The 24,459-nt window shown below is 42.2% G+C and overlaps 1 protein-coding gene across 1 annotated transcript in view; it reads right to left on the reverse strand.

Moving 5' to 3' along the window:
• Positions 1-19,593: 19,593 nt before the first annotated feature.
• The window catches only part of NKAIN2 (sodium/potassium transporting ATPase interacting 2), a 565,357-nt gene continuing 560,491 nt past the window's right edge, over positions 19,594-24,459 (reverse strand). Inside the window, exon 7 of the mRNA XM_052781168.1 lies at positions 19,594-22,682. Within this exon, the coding sequence (XP_052637128.1) occupies positions 22,673-22,682 (10 nt within the window). The 3' untranslated portion in view covers positions 19,594-22,672. The remainder of the gene's footprint in view (positions 22,683-24,459) is intronic.

The following is a 24,459-nucleotide window of genomic DNA, read 5'->3' on the forward strand; positions in this document are numbered from 1 at the left end:
TCATTGGAAAACAGTGTCCTCACAACTTTTTACTGAATTAAATATGCAGACTAAAACTTTGGCAATATACAAAACTTATATAATATGTTCTGCAACATGTGCTTACCACCCTTGTATCGCAATGTGTCTGGCTATATCTTTCAGGCACCACATAATGTCTAATGTCACGGAGGCCCAAGAAGTTGTTCTCTGAGCACTGATGAAACCTGGTTTTAGTGTCTGTCTTCATTGCAGATGCCAAATGGAAGGGTGATATTAGCCACTCCCTCAATTTCTTTTCAAGCCTACCCAGCTGTCTATCTAGAAATGCCTCCCCCCCCAATCCCCACATTTATAGGACTCGCCTAGAACTGTGATCTCTCCCCCTCTGCCCAGTTTATTTCAAACAAATTCAAAAGTTTTCACTTAAAATGCAGGCTGCAGAGTTGCTTAAACTTTGTTTTCTGAGGTAAGCAGGCTAAAGATGATCACGACCTGCAAAAATGAGCTATGCACATGTCTCCAGATGATTCTGCAGGCAGACAGGAGCCGAGGGAGACAAATTAGCTGAAGTGCCAGTAGATCACAACTATGTAGCCTTTGTTCAGTGTGCGGCATGGACAGAGTTTGCTTAGGGATGCCTGCAAAATGCCCTGCAAGTTCAGAAATCGTGCAGAGCCAAGGAGTATGACAGAGGTCTGTTTGGTCACAGACCTGACTGATTGGCACTACTGAACCTGAGCCACAACATAACACGCCAACCCTTTCCGACTGATTTATGCCAGAGCCCTTTAAACATGGAGTTCTCCAAAGGCTGTATTAAATTGTAGAGTAATCTTGTCCAAAATAGCAGGGGAGCCGTTGCCAGAAAACGTATTATGGGACAGAGTATGAGGAGATACTAATTTCAAAGTACCTGAACAAGTGCATTTGTAAGCAGGCTCTTGGATTACTCCAAAAATTAACAAGCTCTTCTCCCAGTTGTTTCGCAACCTGCAAACGCAGGTGCCGGAGCAACGTGAGCTCGCAGGGCTTAGGGGAGCTGCTCCTCCAGAAGCTGGTGGTGGGGTGGCACCGAGCCAGCACGTCCCGCGTTCCCCTGTGCTTGCTGTGTAGGTGGATGAGTCAAAAAAGCCCAAGCGAGCCCTCTTCTCCCTCCCACGGTACCCAAAGAGATTGAATAAATCCACTATCAAACTGATGAACAAGTCTTGAAATGGCGGCCTGCCTTCTCGCGCTAAATAGATTTACAGATAAGCACCGACTGCTTTTTTTTTTTTTGTGACTCAAACTCCTTGACACTAAGCAAAGCAATTGTAGCAGGTTTTCTGGGAATTAAATGTATTTACTGCTGATGTTGTTTTTAAAATAGTTGTTTACAGAGTGTCAGATAGTAAGACTGTGCATGATTCATAGTAAATAGCAGCATACCAGAACTTTAAACTCTCCTTGCATGGTAATTTGCCTGCTGGCTTGGTTGGATGGAAGGAGAATATTTAGCTTTCTGCTGTAAATATACTTTACGATTAGCACTCTTAAAACAGAAAATGGGAAATACAGCATAGCAACTTCTGTTAAATTTTATATAAACAGCATTAATCAAGTGCCTTCTGTGTTGTATTCTCCTTGCATTTATGCCCCAAATTGACCATTCTCTTCATCCTAGAAATCATTTTCTGTTACAACATCTAACCTGTGTTTGCTTTTTTTTTTTTTTTAATGTGTATGGTTTCAATTCCATTTCAATGACCTTGATAGACATCTAGGACATTTTGAAATATGTACAACCAGCTATTTCATTATTTATTGCACAGTAACTTCCCAGAAATGAATGGAGGATTCTGCTGTATTTGCCATGGTACTGTTGATGTAGAACCTGATTAAACCTGCTAGCAGGATGCATACATGGCTGGACAGGTGCACTGAAATTTTTTTGCGTCCTTATAGAAACTGCTCATGCAGTGTGGTAGCTGTTTTGAGCAGCTTAGACAAGAGAGGCATATACTAATTTTTTGTAGGCCATTTTTTCTTACCTTTTGGAATGAAAGATGTCTTCTGCATGGGGCAAACATGCCATATACTCTTTGTAGAGCTATTTAGCTGCTTCCAAGCACACTTTCTATCCTGAACTCCAATCAACAGTGGCAGAGGTGGTCTAGGAAGGTCTGGGAGAAGGTGTCTGTACCTGATTCCTGGTCAGTGGCATCATCAAGGGACAAGAAAAGCAGGGGTGGAGAAACTGGTGTAGGTATCCTAAGTCTTCCTGTAGACAAAATCTATTTTACATATTATACCAGGAGCTAGAATAAAGGCTGTGGATCTAAATCTTATTCCATGCTGAGGATAAGTTTCTTCATTTTGCCAACCTTTTAAAAGATCTGCATACTTGGCTGGCTATCGGACAGCACTGAGATGAGAGATGAATTGTACTCTTGATAGATGGGTCATCTACGATACTTTTATTAATTAACTCTCCCCTACAACATGCATACACATGCACAAATGGACAAACACACGCATTCACTCAATTACTGCAGATATTTTCAAAATCTTTTTGTGTAGGCATTGTTCTTCTTACTTTGTATCCTGCACTGAACATCTTTCTTCACCTTCTGAAGGTGAAAATACCTCCATGAAGTCAGAAATGTATTTAACTAAATTTTGCTTTTAAATTTTTACTGCAAATCAGAGCTGAAGTTTGTGCTTGTACCCACAAGAGTCTTTGACCTCAAGACAGACTTTTAGATCTCCAAAACACACATCACTGTAACAAAATTAAAACACTATGAGTTATGCTGGAACTCAGAATAATGGCAACATTTATCCAAAATGCATCCAGTGAGGTGTTTGGTGTGTCATTCTATTTAACAGTTACAGTTTGCAGAAGTACATTTGTCTACTTTTTCTTTCCTAGTGAAAGAAAAATAAAAGCAGAAAGACAGCTTTAAAATTGGTACATAAACCAGTGAGGGGAATACGTTGTGGACTAGTTTTTCTGCTATTGTAGTTCTAAATATTAGAGTAACAAAAGGTATTTCTTTTTCATTAAATTAATTTATTTCCATGTTTTTCTCTCTCAACCCAATTATTCTTTTCCTTCTATAATGTTCTTGTTAAGTACTTACTTACAATCCAGCTGTAATCTGTTGCCACAGTATTTGTACAGCTGAAAAGAAAACATTACTGAATTGTCAGCATGTTTTCAACTTCATTAAAGATGACAACCTGGTAATCAGCTGTACAGACTGTATTACCACAGTTACAGGGAAATCTGAGCTATTTTCCTGCCATTAAATCATCCTAACAGCAACCAGTATACTCCAGAGTTCAGTTGCTCAGCTCATGCTTTCATGCTTCCTAATAAGTTGCTTTGACAGAATTTGGAATTTGCTTTTGTACAGCGCTCTGGAACAAAGACTGCTCCTGAACTGCTGTTTGAGCTAGTGGTAGAGGGTCGATGTAGCTGTGATAAGTTTACTGGGGACAACTGGTTTTGAGGTAAAGTCTGAGCGGCTCTTCCACTGAATTAGAGAACTGAAATTGTCAGGGGCCAAAAGTCCTGTTCAAAGAGAACTGACTTTGCATAATGCTGGTTAAATTTCATCTTAATTTCACTAAGTTGTGGTCTTTTGGAAATGTCATGTGCACACAGATAGGTCATTTTGATTTTTCTGTAATTCCACCAATACAAAGCATAACGCTTCCTTACAGAAATGTTTTGAAAGAGTGCAGAGACTAAAATTGGCACAAGTGAAATGTAGTGCAGTCAAGGAGAAGGAAGAAAAACTGGAGAATGACAATAACATAAAGTGACACCTACATAAGTCAGAAGACACAGTTTAATTTTTCTCCTTAAAAAAGAAGAATCTAATTAGCTATTCATGACTAGATCTTTCGGACTAGGACAAAGGTATTTTAGGCAGGGTTTGGTAGAAGAAGAGAAATGCCTTGATGCCAAGTTTGGAGGTGTCCATACAAAACATAAGGGTTAAGATGGAAGAAAGTGTAAAGGTGCTGATGAGAGAAAAGTCTAGTCAGAATTCATCATGACAAGTGTTGGTGACAGAGCAGAATTGAACCATGGGAAAGGAGGTGAATTGTTTGTCGGTTACGGGCAAGGTGATATTTTCTAGAGGAAATCGAAAGGAAATAATCTGAAGGTGATGCAAAGAGACTTCTTGGAACAATTTAAGAGATAGGGTCAAAAAGATATGCAAAAGAAGTGGTTCTCGGGCATCAGATGAATTTAAATGGGAAAATACATATAGAAGGAACAAAGCGACAACAGCTACAGTAGTCAGATGAAACATCTCTAACTGAAAAAAGAGATCAACTTCAGACAGGGGAGTACACAATGAATATACGAACAGAGAAAGACAGGAAAGGAGCCAAAGATGACTTCCTGGGTCATAAGAATCGTTCATGAAATATATATGATGGAGAGCCATATAGCCAGAAACCAGTTGTATAAATGAAAAACAAAAAAAAGTATGAAGGCAACATCAAGGTATGAAAAGCAGTTGAAGGAAAGCATGTGGTAGAGCACAATCACAGGAATTATATAGTGTCTGCCAGACCACATCATTCAAAGAAGAATGCCCTGAGCAGGGCTTCTTGCCAAACAGTTGATGTTCCAAGACCAGATAAATTTGCTGTTGGCTAGAGGCCTTGCATTTTTCTGATCGAAAGTCCCCAGGCAAGAAGCATACAAATGCAGTATATCAACAGCAAGCATCTGACACATTGTGCATGTGTTGTGCGGTGGCTGTGCGTGCACTGGTTGCCCAGATTTGCAGTGCACGTGCAGATCAATCGGACAGCACTTGCCCAGTGGTTTTAAGGCACTTTGCTTATGTTGGACTTGCTCTAAGGAGGAGACAAAGCTACCCTGTGTGTGGGCAGTGATCATTTGTCTAGGATTTTGGGACATCTGCCAGCCCAAACTCATCCTTTTCTGGAAGGTGGAAGAGGCAACAGAGGAGGAAAGCTGGGCCAGTGCTGTCAGATAAGGATATTCATGAAGTGTGTAAGAGCAAAGCATTCTCCACAACATAGGGACAGGGAAAAATACAGTCCAGGTCCTTGCAGAGCAGGGGTGGACAATTTAGCACTGGAGCAGCCACTTTCACTTTTGCTGCAATGCAGTATGAGGAAATGTACTTGGGCCGCGTGGTTATGTCACCTGAACTGGTCTGCCAGAACAAGCAGAACGACTCCGAATGTCAAGTCTAAGCTGCAGCATTCATACATAGTTTATATCAGCAAGGCTGATAATGTCATGAAGGCATACTGGGGAAATGCAGGGTTAGATGTAAGGATTTGGACAAATCCTGATGCCTGTGTGATAGCTATGAGAGCAGAGCCACTCCTAAGAACATTTGCTTTAGCATCAGGGAGCGTGATATCAATTTTATAGTCTATGGGATGCCTATGAACTCGTCTTCCAGCAGAAAAACATGAGGAAGCTTTTCTTGGTGTGTTTAAAGGATACCTGATGCCTCCCAGACTCCGAGGTTTCAGCTACTTCCAAATGCAGTGAGACTAGAACGCATGCCATAGTGACTGCCATTGGTGACAGGGGATGGCAACACATGGCTGAGCGTAACCGAAAAAGGGGGAAACCTCAGCAGTTGAGATTACTTTACCAACACTAGCATGAGATAAGTGAGCATGGGCCTTCTGCAGCTACCAAAATCAAATATCAAACCTAAGGAGACTGTCTCTGCTGAGCCTGGGCTGCTGTGCAGCTCCCACTCTTCTCCCTTTTTCTGCTAGACTATGTGATCACACAGGACATGACCCTTGGGGCAAGTGTCTCTCTTGGTTTTTTCTTCCTCTCTGCAGTCCAGCTACAGTCTAACCACCCTAGAGAACATCACTTTCAGGCCCTCTTCAGCAATTACAGTCTGCTTCTGGACACTGTGTCATACCGGACAAAGGAGGAGTCAAAGGACTCTCATTTGTCTGTCTAGAAGACGGCTCTTCCAGAATATGCCTTCTGGTATATTCATATAGCATCTGCACAGGTCCAGAAAGGGTACAGTGAAATATTAGATGGAGTAGGAGTCCTTGCTGTTGACAATCTAGTATATAGAGACACTCAACAAAAACCTAATAGCACTACTCATAAGATGGAGTGCCATCTAAAACTGAATCATAGCAAAATAAAAATACGGTTGTGTGAGTTACTTTGATCAGACCTTGGAAAAAAATACCTCTGGACCTGTTCAAACAATGTGAAAACAATAAAGCATTTTCAAATCTCCAGCTTCTTGATGGAAAAATCAGAATCCATAATATGGTTTACCTAACAGAGATTAATACAGATCCTTGCTATGAAGCCCAAAATAAAAAGCAAAAAGCACATCTTATTGGGAAAATTTGATGAGAACTTTGAGAACACAGGGGCTGTATCATTCTTAAACCACAATAAATGGCAGCAACAAAGTCACTGGATGTGTTCCAGGGTATGTTCCTAGAAATTCAGGTCACAACACTGAAAAGGTACATATGCCGTAAATAGTGGACGAAGCAGTATTTTGCAGGAGACACTTTGGGGTCATAAGGATTGAGAATGTAGAACTATCACAGGAAAATTATACTCAAATAGAAAAGAATTTACCACTGTCACTGGGTGTCAGTACATACTGCGCAGTATAGCTGAAATAGATCACAAACCTTAGGGGATATTCCTGACAAATCTTAAGCTTCTACACCATCTAGACTTCGCACATGATCATAAACCTACAAAGGCACGACTTCAAAGTGAAATACAAGCCCAGAAGAGAAATTCCTGTAGCAACATGCACTGGTGTCTGCCAAAAAAGGAGCAGAATTTCTGAGGAAAAATAGAGATCATCAATGTGATGAAACTTTTAAAAGAATAGGTCAGGATGGCTTGCCCAAAACCAAGTTCTTCTGGCCTATCACGACTTCTGGAGTGTAAAAAACCAAAGTTAACCTGGAAAATGAAAGGAAAGAAAGCAGTGACACTGAAGAAAACTCCTTCCAGGCATCTGAAAAGATTTATGGTCTGACAGTGATGTTATGGGAAGTCTGAGGATCAAACATACTTCACCGGTCCCAAATGTATGTGAAAGACATGTGGTTAGGAGATGCTGATGATTTGTATCTTTTTTCTCTCATATGGCAATAAAATGTGTATAGCAACATCTGAAAGATTTGAACAAGCTAATCTGCATTAATGAATTAATAGAGAATTCCATTATGGAACCTACTAAAGGCAGAAGCAGAGGCTTTTATACTAACAGATGATGTGCTTTAGAGAGCCCAGGAGCAACGGATAGCTGATCTAGAGGCTATGCTTAACCTGATGCTAGATTATTATTGCAAGAATATTCTTGAAGCAGCTCCAATGGACAATGCATCGCTGATCTCTGGACTGGGTGGCACAAAGGCAACGTTCGCCAGCTAAAGCAGCAATAACAACCTCACTTCACATAACGGACCACAGGGCACTTTTGGAAAAGTTCAAGGCACTGGCGGTTCATTTATGCGCAGGCACGCACAGACGAGCAGAGGCAGAGCCAGTCACCGGATCAGGGGCTGGCTGAAGTGCACACAAATCAGCAAGCAGATTCTGATACTGTTCAAGGTGGTCAAGAGTGCTACCTCTTTGTTTATTAAGGTGCTAAAACGTGCCTCCGGAGTCAAACTTTTCATCTTCACGAGCTCTAGCAAGCAGAAAGCACAAAGCTGCAACCCCTGTAAAAAGAGTGTCTTTTCCTGTCCAAAACCTGATGTCAGGGTGAAATAAAACAGCTGAATGAACAGAGGGAAAAAAATTGGAACTACTATTCATGACAAAAATGCCAGTATACAAAATCCCTTTCAAAACAGGATTGTAAGGGCCAGCGCCACTCCAGTGAGATAACCGAACACCCCAGGCCGGGTGTTAGCGAGCCAAAGAAGGGGTTCGTCTCTGGGTGAAATCGCAGACGCTTAATCAGTATGAGCATGGCAGGTGGTGACCACACAAGCCCTGTGACATGTGGAAGGTGATTCCCACCTCCAGGAGAAAACAGGCAGCACAGCTCACAGCCTGCACACTCCATGGCTGACCTAGTGGCAATACGTGGGAACGTGCAGAGCAGACCTCGATACCTATGTGAGAGAAAAACCAAACTTAAAAGTCAGGGGGATGCCAACAGCATCTGCTGATGTGCCTCCCCTCCATGGCTTAACCACATTAATTCCTAGCATCCTAACCCCGATTCAGACCTTGTGGTTTCCTTAAGCTTCATCTTCCCTCCTATGAAAGCATGTCCACAGAGCTTTTGCTCAGAGACTCCAAAGACACATTTACTTACAATGTGAGATATTTAGTCTACACAGCAAGCTTCCTAAATGCAATGTTCTATGCCTGGACTTGTGTTACCCCTGGAAGGCATGAACTTCACTGTCACATCAGCTGAAACGAAAGTTGTATCCACCTGCATCTGGGTAAGCAGCGAGGCGACTCACGGTTTGGTCTTGTAAAACCTGACCAGTCTCTCTCTTGATATGAAATATACTCTCCCGGTTCACCACCTGCTCTAAAGCTCCTTCGTCCTTTAAGGATCTTCCTCTGCCCCCCCCACATCTCCTTTCTAACACTTGCCTTCCTTGTTTAGCTGTTGATGACCTTCTGGTACCCTTAAGAAGTGGGACAGCACCAGCCACCTCCTCAGGGTGTCTAGGAGAATTCAGCCTACACAGGAGCTCAAGATCTAGCAACTCTCTGTGATAAGTTCCTCCAAATCTCACGGCAAGGATTTGGGGTACTATCTATTCCAAACACCTTACTGCCTTAAAGCTTGAGTTGTTTCCTATCACCATTTGTGCATTCAAGGCAGGTACTGAGCTGTGTTCTGATTTAAATCTTCTATAAGCGGTGATTCTGGCACAGCACATTTTACTATTTTGTATGTTTAAACTTAGGTAACAGAGAAGTACATAGACCCTGAGTTTGTAAGAAGAGCCATGCTAGTCTTATACGAAAAGCTCTCCTTCCTGGCTGCCAAGGATGCCGGCTGCTGCCCAGCAAGAAGACACGTTTCCCTTAATCACAGAATGGTGGAGGTGGGAAGGCACCTCTGGAGATGGGCTAGTCCAACCCCCAACTGAACGGGCTCACCACCAGCAGGTTGTCCATGACCGTTGTTTTTCATTGGGTTTCCGAAGTTCCTTTGCATATTAGAGGTTTATGTTGTGACAAACAGCATTTCTTTAACAAGAAACTTCAGAGCTGGTATCACAATTTTCAATTAAGTACCAAAATTACAAGTGATGGGGTGAAGGAAGGGGTGCATTTCCAATCCAAGGGATGCTTTGTGAATAAGAAGATACAGCAGCAGATTTTTTACATCAGCTTCGGGTCTTATTTGGAAGGACAATACCCAAGAGAGGTGATCTGTCTAAGGAATTAGGTCCTAATGCTGATGAGTGTGAAACTGTCATGTCAGCTTTGCCAGCTGAGCAAATCAGGCAACACAGCCAGGGACTCAGCCAGCACAAGAAGCAGTTTTAAGGTGTGCTGTCGTTTCATTGCTTTGTACTCACTTCCAAAGCCAATAAATAGTTCCCTGACTTTTCTCCATCTTTTCTAGAGTAAGTATCTCTTCTTTAACATTATGTTTTCTTCCATTTCAGGAGCTATTTCAGGCTGGCCTGATAAATTTTAAGCATTTTACTCTTCAGGTTGGAAGATGCCAGCTGTATCCAGGGCACTTCTCTACTAACCAACAAGAACTGGTAACAGGCTGCCAAGCTGGTGGCTAGAAATATGCCTTGCTATCAGCCGAAGGCAGGGAGACGCGGAGATGGCCCGAGATCTGAGAGTTGTCCTGACTCTGACACCTAGCATTACCCCCGGCTGACAGCGTGGCTCACTGGTGTGTCTCAGACCTACAAACCTGTCATGGATGTGTAAAGAGAACAAATTCCTCAGTGACAGAATGCCCCAAACTCTCACGGTCTGCAATGAAACTCTCCAGCTCCCCATGTAATATGTGCAGTTCACCCGCAGCAACGCGAGGGCTGGCATCTGCAGATTTCGTGTTTGTGGCACCGTGGGACAGAATACAGTTGTATTGCAGTAATTCATGATGTTAGGTTTCTATAACGCTACTTTTTCAAGAGAGGCATAGTAAGAGACCCCTAAATAGTATTTCTTGGTCACTGTTGGCGTGTGCCAAACCTGACTTGCTAATAACAAAATGGTTTTTAAGTCTTTATTAATTTGAAAGCCTGTTACATTTATTTCAGGCTAGTCTGATCCTAGATCACTGCTCCCAGAAGCCAGTGCAGTAGGAAGGACAGTGAGACTGCCAGCTGTCACAGTCAAGGGACTTTGGAAGAAGACCTTTGTTCTGAGCCTGTCATTGCATGGGTTGATAATTTGTTCCTATGCAACACTGCTGGTTTCCATTCTTTTCAGTGCAGTTAAGACCAAAGTGTTAAGCTGAATGGAATTTAGGGTGAAGTTAGGCTGTTCAAGATGAGAAAATAAGACTCTTGGTCCGGACAGCTATTAAATGACCTGGTACCTGATATTAAATGGTACCTGCTACCTGGAAAAAAACCCCAACTATCTATGCAGTAAAAAATATTGGAGGATTCTGAAGTTATTTTTCTGAATTTTGATTCTACAAAAGTTGGCAAGCCTTCTCTGAAAAAGAAAAAAAATAATCCTTTTGTTTTAAAAGCAGTTTAAGCTCACTATCTTCCATTTTAACTGCCTATACTGTACTATGGCTCCTGTACATACTACCTGATACCTTGAAATCATCTTCTCCAGGACACCAGAGTACATGTACCATGCTCACATGCACGTGCCATGCCCCTAGCTTTATGCCCCCTTGCCAAGCCTGTGAGTAACCCAGACCTTCTCCCAAATTTTCTCTCTTTAACAGAAAGCATCAGCAGCGAACCACACACGTGCTGGTGGCATTTCTGCAGATAGCTGCGCACGAAAGCTGAAGCCTGACGGTTACCATGGGATTCTCTCATTAAGCTTCTACTGAATATACTGCATTCTTTGCTGTCTGTTAATCTTTGCTACTCTTCCCCCTCTCCCCTAATTCTCTTGCCCTCTGTGCAGGAATGTGAATTGTATCAAACCCCGGTGAGGGTAAAAGAGAGCTGCTGTGCTCCGACACAGGTTCCACAGTTGCGTTCGGCTTGAGAAATCCCATCTTTCAAACCCTCGCCAAAGAGGCATTGCTGTGTATTTTGGGAAAAAAAACCAAAACCAGCTACTGCACCTGTTGTTATTTATGAATAATAATAAAAAGGTTTGGAAAAAAGTGTACTTAATCTGCCCTCCTGCTGAGCGTTGGACCGGGTTCTTGTTTTCACTTATACCCCTTTGTGCTCCTTTAGCAAGTGCAGGAGCCTTCGGATGGGTGTGTTTTACACGTTTACTCCTGTGAAGGCCCATTTACGCTTCCCGAGAGCTATGAGAGGGTCCCAGTAATGAAGATGGTAACTACTTCACGTGAAGCCATCCCTTCTGGTTGACACGCGTACCCCGTGCGCCCAGGCTTGCAGGAATGGTCCCTGGGGAAGACTTGGCTCTGCAGAAACCCTAACTGCACCTAGGCGTCTCAGCAGAAAGATTTCTGTCCTTTTGGATCCTACAAAGAGCACGATATAACTGACTATACCGAACACCCCAGGGAGGCCGGCGCAAAACTTTAATGCACACCCTGTTTTACTGAAGGTTTTTTTTTTTTCCCCACTTAGCTCGTCAGGTAAAGGAGTCTGAGTGACAGATTTTTTTTCCCTTTGTGGTCCAAATCTCCAGTATGCTCCAGATACGTCAAAAAAAAAATCGTCAGCTATCGCACTGCTCACCTGCTATGGATGTGCCTGTTTCGAGACAGCTGCTAGCCTGGATCAGGCCGCCCGTGCCGGCCCCACGTGTTCCGTGGGCTTGCGGCACAAAGCCGCGGCTGCTGTAAACCCGCAGTAGGTTTTAGAAAGCTGGGAAGGGAATTATAGTGACTTGCTGCTGGCACATTCCTGTTAATGTGTTTGCTCACTTTCTTGAGCATCTTATGAGAATTACCAGTGAATTCAGATAACTGACAGGATCTTAGTTATAATTAGTAGCAGCTTCCCTTCTGACACACGGGAAGGGCTAACAACATTTTTCTTAAGGCAGAGTTGTTATGCTATCCTCCGGAGAGGTACTTTAAAAAAACGCATTTTCTGGCAAAAAGCCTCTCCCACTTGTTTAGGACAGATGGGAGAGGAAGGGATTCTGAAGTGATGGAGTTAGAGGGCAACAAAGTATTGTACAAACAGTCGCAGTGCGTGGGCTGTTGCAGATCAGCTATTTTTGTTATTACTGACATGCATCCGTTATATCGGGAGCTCAAACAGAAGTCACCAGTGGCAAAATAAAAATATCGGAGCAGATGTGGATGAAGTTTCTATTTTTCTCTCCGTACAAGCTGTGAAAAATCTCAGGGAAATTAGCAGAGTGTAATACATTTGGAGCCCTGAAACTTGAGGGCTGAATCAAATTACCGCATTTATTTAGCCTGATGAGCAAAGCGTACCTGTCCACAGGGTCTAATCATGGAACACTGATTTTCTGTTCCATTTCTGAGGAATTTGAAAATGAAAACAGACATTAGTGGAGCTTTCAAAAAGGCCTAAGAAGCTAAATACCCAAGAAGAGTTTAAGATCTGCTGACTTTCAGTGGAACTGGGGGTCTGGTTTGAGGTTAACTCTCCTCACGGACACCACAGAAATGAGGTGCCTGAAGGGATGGCTGGGGCTGCTGAGTCCAATTCTTTACAACTGTGAACAGCTACGTAACGTTTGAGAAGGCTCAGCCCAAGGGACCTTCCCCATCTCTATTTCCCCAGAAAGTCCTGTAGTTTTATGTGCCAGCAGGTCCTTCGAGGAATCCATCTGGTCTTTCTCTCCAGGTTCTGTTATGGACAATACAGATGAAAAGTGAAGTGCAGAAAAGGAATAATTCAGGACAAAAACCGAATGAAACTTCCATTTCACAAGCCTGGAGCCCTTAAGAGAGCAGGCTACAGCAAAGGCGATAGGACTGGGAGATGATCAGGGGGACGTGACCAGTCAACCCATTTAAATGGGATTTAACAACCTGAGTTAAACAGAGCTTCTGGCCATAATTTGGATGGCTTCCAGGACTGAAAAGTTTTTTTCAGTGTAAATAGTCTGTAGGTCTGAGCTCGGGGGTTGATCCTGATGGATAACACAGCAGTTCTCCAGTGTCATATGACACTTTCATGTCAATTTTTCCTGCTATTTCCTTTTATTTTTCTAAATGTAAAATGTACTTCTAAATGTAAAATGTTCCCCACTGAAATGGGGAATTATGAAATAATAAATAAGGAAAGCAAGTAAGTACATCAATAAGCAGTAATAAAAGTAATGACACTAAATAATTATGCATGTGACTTAAGATGTCTTCACATCCATAAAAGAGGCTTGAATATGTTCAAGTTCAAGCAGTGACTTAGCTTTTTTCACCTGAAGGTTATTTTTCGGAAGTGCACCTGAGCTATAGCTTTCCTAATGCAAAAGTTTTGGAGTGTTGTCCCCGCTCGCCAAAACTCCCTCCTCTAATTGAACTAACTCTTTAGCAAGTGCAAAGTCTCTGAGGAGTGAAGCCAGGCAGGGCTTTGTCACCTGAAATATAAAAAGCTGGAGCCAGACAAAAGTCTGACTGCTTCTCCTACAAGAAAGGCACGATCCGAGTTAAAACAGAGACTTGGGAAGAGATTCCTGCGGATTCAGGCTTGCTTTTCCTGCTGGTGCCAGGAGGAGGCGGCCTCTTGGACGGTACCATTGGTCACCTCTGGGAATTACTGGTGCTGGAGCCGGTGCAGGGTGCGGGGATTTGGGGCTCTGGCAGGAGCAGGGAGAAGGGAACAAGGAGCAAGGAGCAGGGAACAACAGGGTGGTAGGTCTTGCTTGAAGCTTGAAGGGCTTCTCTTCTCCACGTGTGCCTAGAGCTGGCCCTGCTCAGGTGGCACGGCACCACCGACACACTGGATGCTTTGTCACAAAGGACCTAGAGACCCAGCTTAATTTTAATTGGCACTCACCAGCAGTTCAGTTTAATTACCCAACATGCCCGTGAGAACTGAGGCTGTCGTGGGGCAACAGCCTCAAGCATCCAGGCGTGAGATAGACAAGCTCGAGGGAACGGGCCTGAGGAAGCAGTGCGAGGTTCTCATATATTCCCTTTCACAGAGCAGAATCCGGGGTTGTGCATGTCAATGACTATCAGGGTGGGGGTCTCACTTGGACAGAGTTTTGTCAGGAACTGCATTGCAGGCTGTGAATGAATGAAAGAGAGGCATTTTTTGCACAGGAGCAATTCCAGACCGAGTGATGCTTTTGGCAAAAGTGCTGGATTTCCGGAAGCACTGGATATTATTAGTCTGCCTTTTGAGGTTGTGTTTTATCTTTCTGTTTATGTGCAAAAATTTCTCTGCTGCTGAATTAGTTTCCTCAACGGAAAACTTATCAAGTCTGAAGAACTCTGTGCAATTGAACAAGAAGCTAGAAGGATGTGAAATACTTAGACTGAGAATTGTAGGTTACAACTAATATTTAATATTTATTTATAAAGGGAAAAGAGGTCATGTAGCAGATTCCCACTATCACATTGGCCAAATAGCTATGCAAATGTCTTTTGATTCCTCCTTAATACTCATGTTTTGCAGAAAGTCTCCCAGGGTGCTAATCCCCTGGAGTGATATTCATTCACATGAAATGAAATACACAGAAGAGTGGGAATGATAGAAAGATTTTACTGGCACAAATGTGGCAGTGAGCAAGTTATGTAGGTCAGCACAAATGAGTATAGATAAAATTTTTATATCATCAGACCATGCATTTCACAAATGCTGAGCATGAAAGGGGAAAAAATCAGAAGTTTCGTAGAGGCATTTAAAAATTATTGGGGGTAATTGCTGTGGGGCTTTGTTTTTCAAGCAAAGCAAATATTCAGGCATCTTAATTGCAAAGAGTGAAAACCTGAATTCTCACTGAAACAACAAAATTCTACTGACCTTAATGGAGCTGGGATTTCATCCAGGTAGCCAACTGTAGGAGCCTCAAAGAAGGGAAAAATAATAACCAACACATTTTAGAAACACAAGTTTTCCCTAAAACCTGGTTTTTATGCATAAAACTCTTATTTTCACCACAAAGGTTAATTCTGAGACTCCCTCAGCGCAACAAGCAATATTTTTGCATCCTCTTGAGACGCTAGGAATATTTCCAATGGGAAACACATGCAGCTTAAATGGGAGGTGAATCACAGAAGCAGAGAATGGCTGAGGCTGGAAAGTGCCTCTGGTGATGGTTTAGTCCAAGCCCCCTGCTCAAGCGGGGCCACCTACAGCAGGTTGCCCAGGACCACGTCCCGTCAGGGTTTGAGTATCTTCAAGGATGGAGACTCTGAAACCTCTCTGGGCAACCCGTACCAGTGCTCGGTCACCCTCATGGTACAAAAGTCTTTCCTGATGTTCAGAGGGAACCTCCCGTGTTTCGGTGTGTGCCCAATTGCCTCTGGTCCTGTCACTGGGCACCACTGAGAAGTGTCTGAGAATAAGAATTCTAGCAACTATTTGCATTATTAATTAGAAACAATCTCAAGAGAACAATACTGGTGGACAGAGAAAAATGGGAAGATGGAGGCAAATGGTGCTGGCCGTATGTTACATGGCTCTCTGAAATCATTGCCTGTGTGTTGCCAGCACCTACGGTGTGACCATGTGCTGCCTTTCGTGATCCCAGCTCATCTTTGCAGACACAAGGAGCAGCACAAAGTTTAAGCAGGTACCCCCATGTTATGCTGGACAAGACCTTACATCTCTGTCATGTTGAGCAGGCAGTGAAAGTAAAGATTAAATGGAAAACATGTCTTCGTATTAATTATAGATGGTTAGGATTTCTTAGGACCTGAGGGAAATAAACAAAAGTTCTCGGCTACTGGAAGCTTGGAGTCTATTGCTTTAAATCAGTAAACGTGGACAATTTACATGGGTAACATGCCACATATCAGCATGAAAATATTTGTCAGAAACTGATGAATGAAACAAGAAGAATAATGAAGAAAAATGACAGTACACATACCCTCCAGAGAGGAAAATAAACAACGTAAGTGTTTGGTAAATAAATCCCTGCAGAACTCTTAGAAATGACTTACTGATTAATTGAATCAATCCATCAACTTTTTGTGATGGCATCAATTTGCAGTCCCTTCCATGTTGTTCTTCTTCCATAGCTACTGCTTTAGATGCCTTTAAAATGTAGGATATGATATAATACATCTATATATCATAAATTAATTGGATACTCTAGTGAGATATAATTGGTTGATTCTTTTACTCAACTGTCATATGTACATGCTTAAATTAACCATATCACCTTATAATTGTACTCTAAGTTCCCTTTTCCCTGCCTTTCTCCTCCTCCTGAAGTTTTTTGGCACCCAGTTTTTTGATTAATCAAAAATTAACAGCAGAGTGGGACTGTGAGATCATATTTCTTTTTTTTTTTTTTAATTTGAAATGTTCTCATTTACTTACTTTATTTAACATAGGAACTCTTTGCAGAAAGACTGTCTTTACTGTGTTCATGATTGCACCATGCTTGTACATCCAGTAAGTATCAGAAATTGTAATTTTTGTATACAGAATGCCCATCTGAAAAACGGGGGACTTTGAACCTCTTGAAAGGAGGGATAGAAAAAGCTAAGTAGAAAAGGGGAGAGACTGTGTGTGTGGTTTTGTATCCCCACCAGGGAATGTTCTCACATAACAGGTATGTGCGTGTGTATGCATGTGTGACGGAGAAATGAGCCAACATTTAGCACAACCGCACATAGATGCCTGAATACTGAGAATCCCATGTAAATTAATGCAATTGCACATACTTACACATTCTCCTAGGAACAAAAAGTTCACCTGCATGCATAGAAACCAACCATCCAAATGTTTGCAAGGAGAAAAAAAAACCAACCCTGAGACAAATTTGAAGAGACTGAAATGTGAATCTCATTCAGTCAACATGTTCACAAACACATTTTTCTGTGAATTTTCTTCTAGTTCACCTATGCCTTTTGTAGCTCCGGATATTTATGACTCTCTGTGTACTCACTGCACTATAGCTTTAGCAAATGTAATTGCACATTTGAAAATGATTCCTACTAGGGCTCGCTGTACCTCACAGTGTGCTGACAGCCTTTACCATTCTGTTAAGTGTCTCCCTGTGTCTGGGGCCTTTAGAGGATGTACATAAACTTTGTGCTTTGTCTTCTTCCAGTTTTGCACACACATCCACAGCGACACCGTCCTCCATGACTGTCGTCACCGTCATTATGTGAACAGTTTGGAACGATGGATGTGACGAAGAGCAGTACGTAGTTTTGGGAGCGTATTTGGGGTTGTTGTCTTCAGGTAGAGGGGGAGAGTGAGGATGAGACAAGAAGATGGTGACAGGGAGAAAGAAATGAAATATGTATGAAATAACTTTCTGTGTGGCAGAACAGAACACTGATGAAGAGTACAAGCTGAATATGAACATGCTTCTTCACGTTTAGCTCCATACAACCTATTTCCCAGGAGGACAAAGGCAAGCTAGGAAAGTGGTTAGGTAACAGATGGCAGGAAAGATCCTCTTCCACTGGTGAATGCAGAAGTCTGGCTTTTGTAGAGGAGATTTAATTTTGAATCAGAGATGACCACAAGCAATTTTGTTTTTAATTCTCAGGTTTCACAGTGCTCCTATCTATCCAAAATAATACTCCCAAGGCATTTGGAAGTCCCAAGAGCTAAGTCTTCTACTCAACAGAGAGCAGAAAAGATGGTGTTTTGATTGGACCCGATGAAAAACTCTTCAGTGATCTTGGCAGGATTTGGAAGATGCTTAAAAAAGACCTTATCTGTCTCGGTTGGTTTCTGAGAGGTAAAGGAAGAGTGCATTTTAAAAGACCCTTCTTCTGTGTATGTGGAGAGAGATGTGCAACAAATGCATGTATGGTGCTACTTAGAACTCCACATTTGGTACAATATCTTTGTTTCTATCCCACTCAGCTATGCAAAGGCCACAACCCCAACTGGCCGCAATTGCCCCTCTTGGTGAAGGTCTGAAGAGAGGGACTTGTCAGGACATGAGACCAAAGAGAGCGGATTTCTCCAGTCCGTGGCTGGGGATGAAGCATATTAGTGACTGCAGGAAGGAAACACCTTCTACCGACTCATTCTGTGCTGTGCCACTTCTATACGTGAATGAATAACTGCAGTCTAAAGGGCAGTTTCTTTTATGCATAGTAATTACATTTAATATTGCACATAGCTTGGAGCGGACTGATTAGCGTTAACAACTGTCTACATCTTTCTCCAAGGAGCAGTGGACACAGTGCTGTCTGCAGTATTTCTACACACCGGTTCTTCAGTAAAACCTGGCTCACCTTCAGTGTCTGTCACCAATCCACATGCACTGGGAAGAAGCCAGATTCAGATTAGCTACAAAACAAACTCAAAAAGTCTATCATTTTCGTCTCAGCTATGTTGAGGAGACTCATCAGTAGAAAGCAAGCAAGCAATACATACACATAGACTGCTCCTGGGGCTTTCCATCTTTGTGAGAAAAAATCCTCATCCTCTGATTAATTGCATTTAAAAATAAAACAGAGGCCTGGAAATGAAAATATTGTAAGCTGGAAGGATTCATGGTGTACGAAGTTTTGCTTTGCCTGCTATCAGTGTGCTCAAATGGAAAGTGAGAGTGCAAGTGATCAAAACCTTCAGACACAGAGTTAATAGCCCCTCCTGTCCGGAGACATCCGTGGATCAATACGTACTGCACCAGCCTTTGTCAAAATGCTGGACAGCAATTGAGTATTGCAACCAGTAGTCAAATTAAGCAAGTAGAGCACAAAACGTTTCTCCTTACCTGACTGAAAAGTATCACTTGCACTATAATTATGGCATAAAAAATCCTAATGACAATAATTAATGAACTCTCTTTCTAAGGAATAGTCTTAGGAGAGCATGACCGAGTATCTCGAAATGCATACTGTTCTGCTCCGCCTTTATTAAATGACCTCAGGCAAGCTGTCAATTGCATGTGAGCTCGACAAAGACGTTGCCTAAGACAGGATTTCATCATTTCAGTGCAGGGACAATGAACAGCATATAAAAGAATATTAATGCAGTGGAAATATCCATGTTACATAGCTCCTTCTTAACAAGGATTACTTTTGCAATACTTAACACTGTTGGCAACTGTAAACCTATCATAGGCTTAAAATTCCTGATGAGTGGGCAAAAACGCCCCGTTTTCTAAGTGAAGAGTCTATTGCAGTCAGCCTTGTAAAAGAAACCTTTTAGTGTCAGTGATAATGAAAATACCTGCTACCTCTGACAGAGTTAAAATGGTGTCATGACCTGGCAATTTCTATTCAGTGCTGTCACATCCGTGCGCTGCACAGATCGCGATTGTCATCATGTAAATGTAATAGGATTCTTTATCCCGCATTGTTGCTCAGTTGGGAACAGTAATTCTAAATTTCTTGTAAGTTGTGAATAGCAGCAGGGGGCCATGAATAGCTTGGAAACCTATATTTTTTCCATTTATTTTTTTTTAAATGCAAATTACACTAGTAAGTCAAAAAAATCACTTTTGTTAAAAATACATTCAGAATTAACAAATGCCAAAAAGAAAAGAAAAAAAAAAAGACACATTTGGATTGTACCTCTTGCCTTCTGAATATTTAAGTTTATAACAAAAGCCCAGCCTAGAAAAATAACATTCTTTACTGGATTTTGAGGAGGATACAGCTGTACAAATCAAAAATGTCATCCAGATATTCTCACATTACTGTGCTCTAAACTGCTTCCAGAAAAGATCTGTCCACTAATCATTTAATTTAGTAGTCAACAGTCCCAATTTCTTTTTAATGGTGGTGCTTTAACTGCAACTTAAGCAGGGTTATGAATACCAACTTCATATAGGTGTGTATGTGTACATATATGTATACTGTGTGTATGTGAGTGTGTGTATATCTACTCTATATGTAATATATGAATACACATTTATAATATAATCCTTAATAGTTAGATGTGCTTCCTATTTCCTAAGCACTTTACAAACATTAACAATTCAGACCTCACAAAAAACCTGCGAGGCACATGTTATTCCCATTTTGTAGATGGGAAGACTAAGACACAGAGAAATTAAGGCCAAAATTTTCTAAATTAAAATCAGGCCTAAAAGCTATGTGTAGACACTTCATTAAATTGTCTGACTTCTAAAATTGCTAACTACCAGTAGCCGCGGTTCCATGGGAAATCACTGAAAGGTATGAAAAATTATCTTCTGAAAATTGGATTGCTGCTTAGGTGCCTAAGCCGCTTGCTTTTCACGTTAAAAAATGATTTTTATAGAAATGTGATTTTGATTAACCGGTATACAGGGAAAGCTAAAATGCCCTGTTATGACATTTTCATTCCATTTAAACTTCTACATTGTGTTTAATACTATGCATCTGCTGTATTTAATCCTACATAAAAGTAGAAACTTTCCAAAGTTTTTAAGTTATGGGAAATTTCAGCCTGGCACTTGGAAGTTGCATGATTTTCCAGGGGGTGAAAAGCAGCTCCACCCAGAATGAACTCAGAATTTTGGGTAACCAAGTCCGAAAATTTAAATTTGAGATCCAAATCAGCGATGAATGCTTTACGGGATCAGGCCTAGGGGACGTGCCTAATAGAGGCAGCAAATCCCTATGAGGATCTGGGGCCGGAGCCCTTGGCCCCGCGCATCGGATGCTTCCTGGGTTATGCAACCCCTGCCGATAGTTATTCCTGTGTATTTTATATACATAGACATACACACACACACATACACTTACATATACACATATATATAGATATAAAAAAATCTCACTGAATAAATGTACGTATAGTTCCTGAACATGTCCCATATCTTATTTTCACTGGTGAACGCCTGTTCCTCTGTCATTGTCCAGAGTTGTTGCTTGTGACGCTGTACATCCATGCAGACACGGCAAAGGGCGCTGGTTTGTACAGGGATGGATGAGTGGCGTGAGCGCACAGGCCGTGGGAGGAAAGGGAGTCGCTCGGGGGGGCATCTCGAGCTTTTCCAAGTGCCGACCTTCCCTCTCGCCCTCAAAAGCTACGCGGTCACCTCAGGTGTGGTAGGTGCGTGCGTTTGCCTATGCAAGGTCTGAGCAAAGAAACAATGACAATCCAAGTTTCTGAAAAGCCTGAGCAAAATATTGGGTTTTTCCTAATGAAAGCCACCTAAGTGCCTGAAAAATACAGATCAGATGTAGAACAAAACATATGTTCCTAGGAGTTCAGAGTATTTCATATACACATTGACCTACTAGCAAAATTCCCAAAGGCATCTTGTTGCCAACTACGTAACAGCACAGTTTTTTTTTTTTTCAGCCACAATAATACAGGAAGATAAAGTACACATTCTAACACACAACAGATCCCCCAAATATACCACAAAAAGGTCTCCAATATTTCTTCAACTCAACTAGTCCCTCCCCGCCCTCCCCAACTGAAACCAAAAAATAAAATATATGGATCCCTTATGGTGCAATTAGAAAAAAAAAGCTCACTTACAGAGAATTTTCAGTTGAAATTAGATATAAAAGAGTAAACATAGCTAGTACATATTCAGTTGGCCTTTGTTGATAGAAATCTGCAGATGTCTCTGTAGTTAGTAAAAGACATTTAGAGATAGCTATAAAAGCACCTACAGTGCGATAAATAAAAAGAGCGGGATTAAGAAGCACTGTTTCTGCTGCTTACTTCCAGTAGGTTCATTTATTAGTTTATGTTACCCCTTTCCCCACCCTGACCCCCAAAAGGTGTCATTTCTTTTTTTTTTTTTTTTTTTTTTTACCATTATAAACTGTTTGTTTCTTGACCACTGTGGAGCCTCAAAAGTAAAGCACTTCTCAGACAGCTGGCAGTTTTCTACTTGGTCGCTCTGGAGCCGTGGAGCAACAGAGCCTTATTCCCTGACATGAAAACAAAACAAAACCAAACAGAAGAAAACCACTGACTTAGAAATCGTTCAGAATTAACAGCAGCATGTTGAGCCTAAAGGACGTTACTTCAGAAAGCTTGCACGGAGTTTCTCTGATGTGCAACGCAGTTGGGTTAAGGCAAGTATGAACTGTACAGCCTTCAGGGCAAACAACGTGCTGTCTATTGACTTCTGCTGCAAGGTCATCCTGGTATTTTTAGTGTTGTGTTGACTAAGGGGACTCGACGGGGCCAGGAGTGCGGAGGGGGCTCCGAAAGCTCCGAATGGGCTGGGTCCATGTCTTAATCCAGATGGGCGACGCTGGCGGTGGCCAGGGTAGGGAAGAGCCAGAAGATAGCACCAATGCCTCTGCTCTGGCCCTCTGGTGCTGGGAGGCAGGAGGTCCAAGGTGGGGGTCTGGGGCACCCCCCTTAGTACCTGTTAGAAAGAAGGGCTGAAGGTGTCCGTTGTGTTCTTGTCTCACTGTTCAATCAGCTTTTATATTATTTTTTTTTTAGCACAAAACCTGGATTTTTTTTGCTGTTTGAAGAACCAGGAGGTCATCCTGAAACAGTTTCTTTGACAGGTCCTCCAGCCCACGTTGAGTCGTCCCCATGTTTACTTTGACCTAGAAGAAAGACAGAAAAGGGACGATACTTAGAATCCACCACATACCTATCTGATCACCGCCCTGCTGCTCTGATGCCCTTTTGCAAGCAAGTGTAAGCCACCAACCCCTAACGGTTCAGCTACACATGGGATGAAGAGGACAGAAGGACAAAGTGTTTGCTCAGGTGATCGCTTGGCTCTCTTTGGAACATTGTCAGACAAGTCAGCACAGGTTTTCTAAGCCATTCTAGGCAGGAGTGATATTTAATTACAGTCTATCCATGGGTCAACTGGAAGATGACCTGACCTATAATAAAACCATCAGAAATGTAGCTGTCTTTGTAAAAGCAAGAAGCGATGCAGCATGAGGACAGAAGGGCTCAGGTGCAGGTGCCTGGGAAAGCCACCCGAAGCTCACTCAGAAAGCAGGGTGCATGTGTGGGTGCCACAGCCCTGTACACCTAACGGTGTTGTCCCAAACCCGTGCTTTGTAACTCCAGCTTTCAGTCTAAAACGGACAAGATGTTGTTGGCTGCTAGACAAGGCTTAGCTGGTAGTTTATTTTAATGAAATGTTGCCCATAATGCCTGAATCCCACAAACATGAGGAGAGATACTAAGGCAGCAGATTTGTACTGCGTGAACTTGCTGAGTGTCACGGCAGTTATACTCCAGGTGCTGGTTTTTGTGTCTTGCTTATGTTTCATTTACACCTCAAGTGAATGGTAAAGTAGGTAGTACCTTCAGTATGTGCAGTTATCTAGACAAATACCTACAGCCTTAGACTAGGAGGCCATGATCGGCATAATGCACATGTAAATACAACAGAGAGAAAAGATGGGACCAGGTAATAAGGCAAAGACGTTAGCCTCTCCTACACTTCTCTGTCCCTGAGTTACTGACTCGAAATCCCTCTGTAGCTGGTGGAAGGTAGGACCCCATTAGCCAGAAACTATCCTTAAGTGCTTTCTAGTGAAAAGCAATGCCTACCAATAGTCTTGTGTAGCAGAATACACAGAAGTGCGCCTATATGTAATATATATACACACACATATGTAAAGCAGTCTGTATGCATATAGGTGTGTTTGTTTCTATGCACATATAGTATGCGTGTGTGTATATAAATATATGTATGATGCAAAGAGTCTAAGGCTTCACGGAATACGAGGAAAGCAAGCTTCACTTCAGGGCTGAACTGCTTTTGAGCAATTTCTCCAGTGCATTAGGCATCAGCATCAGACATGCATGCTTTTTTTTTGCTTCACTTCTTCTTTTCTTGAGCAAACAAGTTTACTGTGAAAAACGTAAAGAAAAATCTCTCTCCCCTCCCTCCTTCCTACTGTTTTTAGAGCAGTGATCATGCAGTGCAGTCTTGTTCCACAACTATAACTGTGTTTTTTCATGTGCAGCAGAATCAGTGCCATGAAGTGTTTAGTCACCTTCCTCGGTTACCTCCCAAGAGCAGAATTTTCTCTTGACAATTGATTTCCACCATCTTATTGTGTTCTTGTCCCATGGTCTGGAAATGAGCACTGGCATCTCCCGCACAGAATGCCAGGAAGCTGCTTTTTAGTACATCAGTGGTGGCCGCACTGCAAAGAGGTACATGAGCACGGGTTCTGTCCCGTTCTGTTTAAAAAGCGTATTCGTTTTGAAAGGACTGTCTAGGCTTCTTGGCTTGTACAGCATAGAGCACACTGTTGGCACTTAAATAATAAAAAAAAAAGCCATTTATAACAGGTAGAGAAACATCATGATAAGAATTCTCCCCCTAAACACCAGTGTTTTATTTAAAAC

The sequence above is a fragment of the Harpia harpyja genome, chromosome 3 (assembly GCF_026419915.1).
Source record: "Harpia harpyja isolate bHarHar1 chromosome 3, bHarHar1 primary haplotype, whole genome shotgun sequence".
Classification (NCBI taxonomy): Eukaryota; Metazoa; Chordata; class Aves; order Accipitriformes; family Accipitridae; genus Harpia; species Harpia harpyja.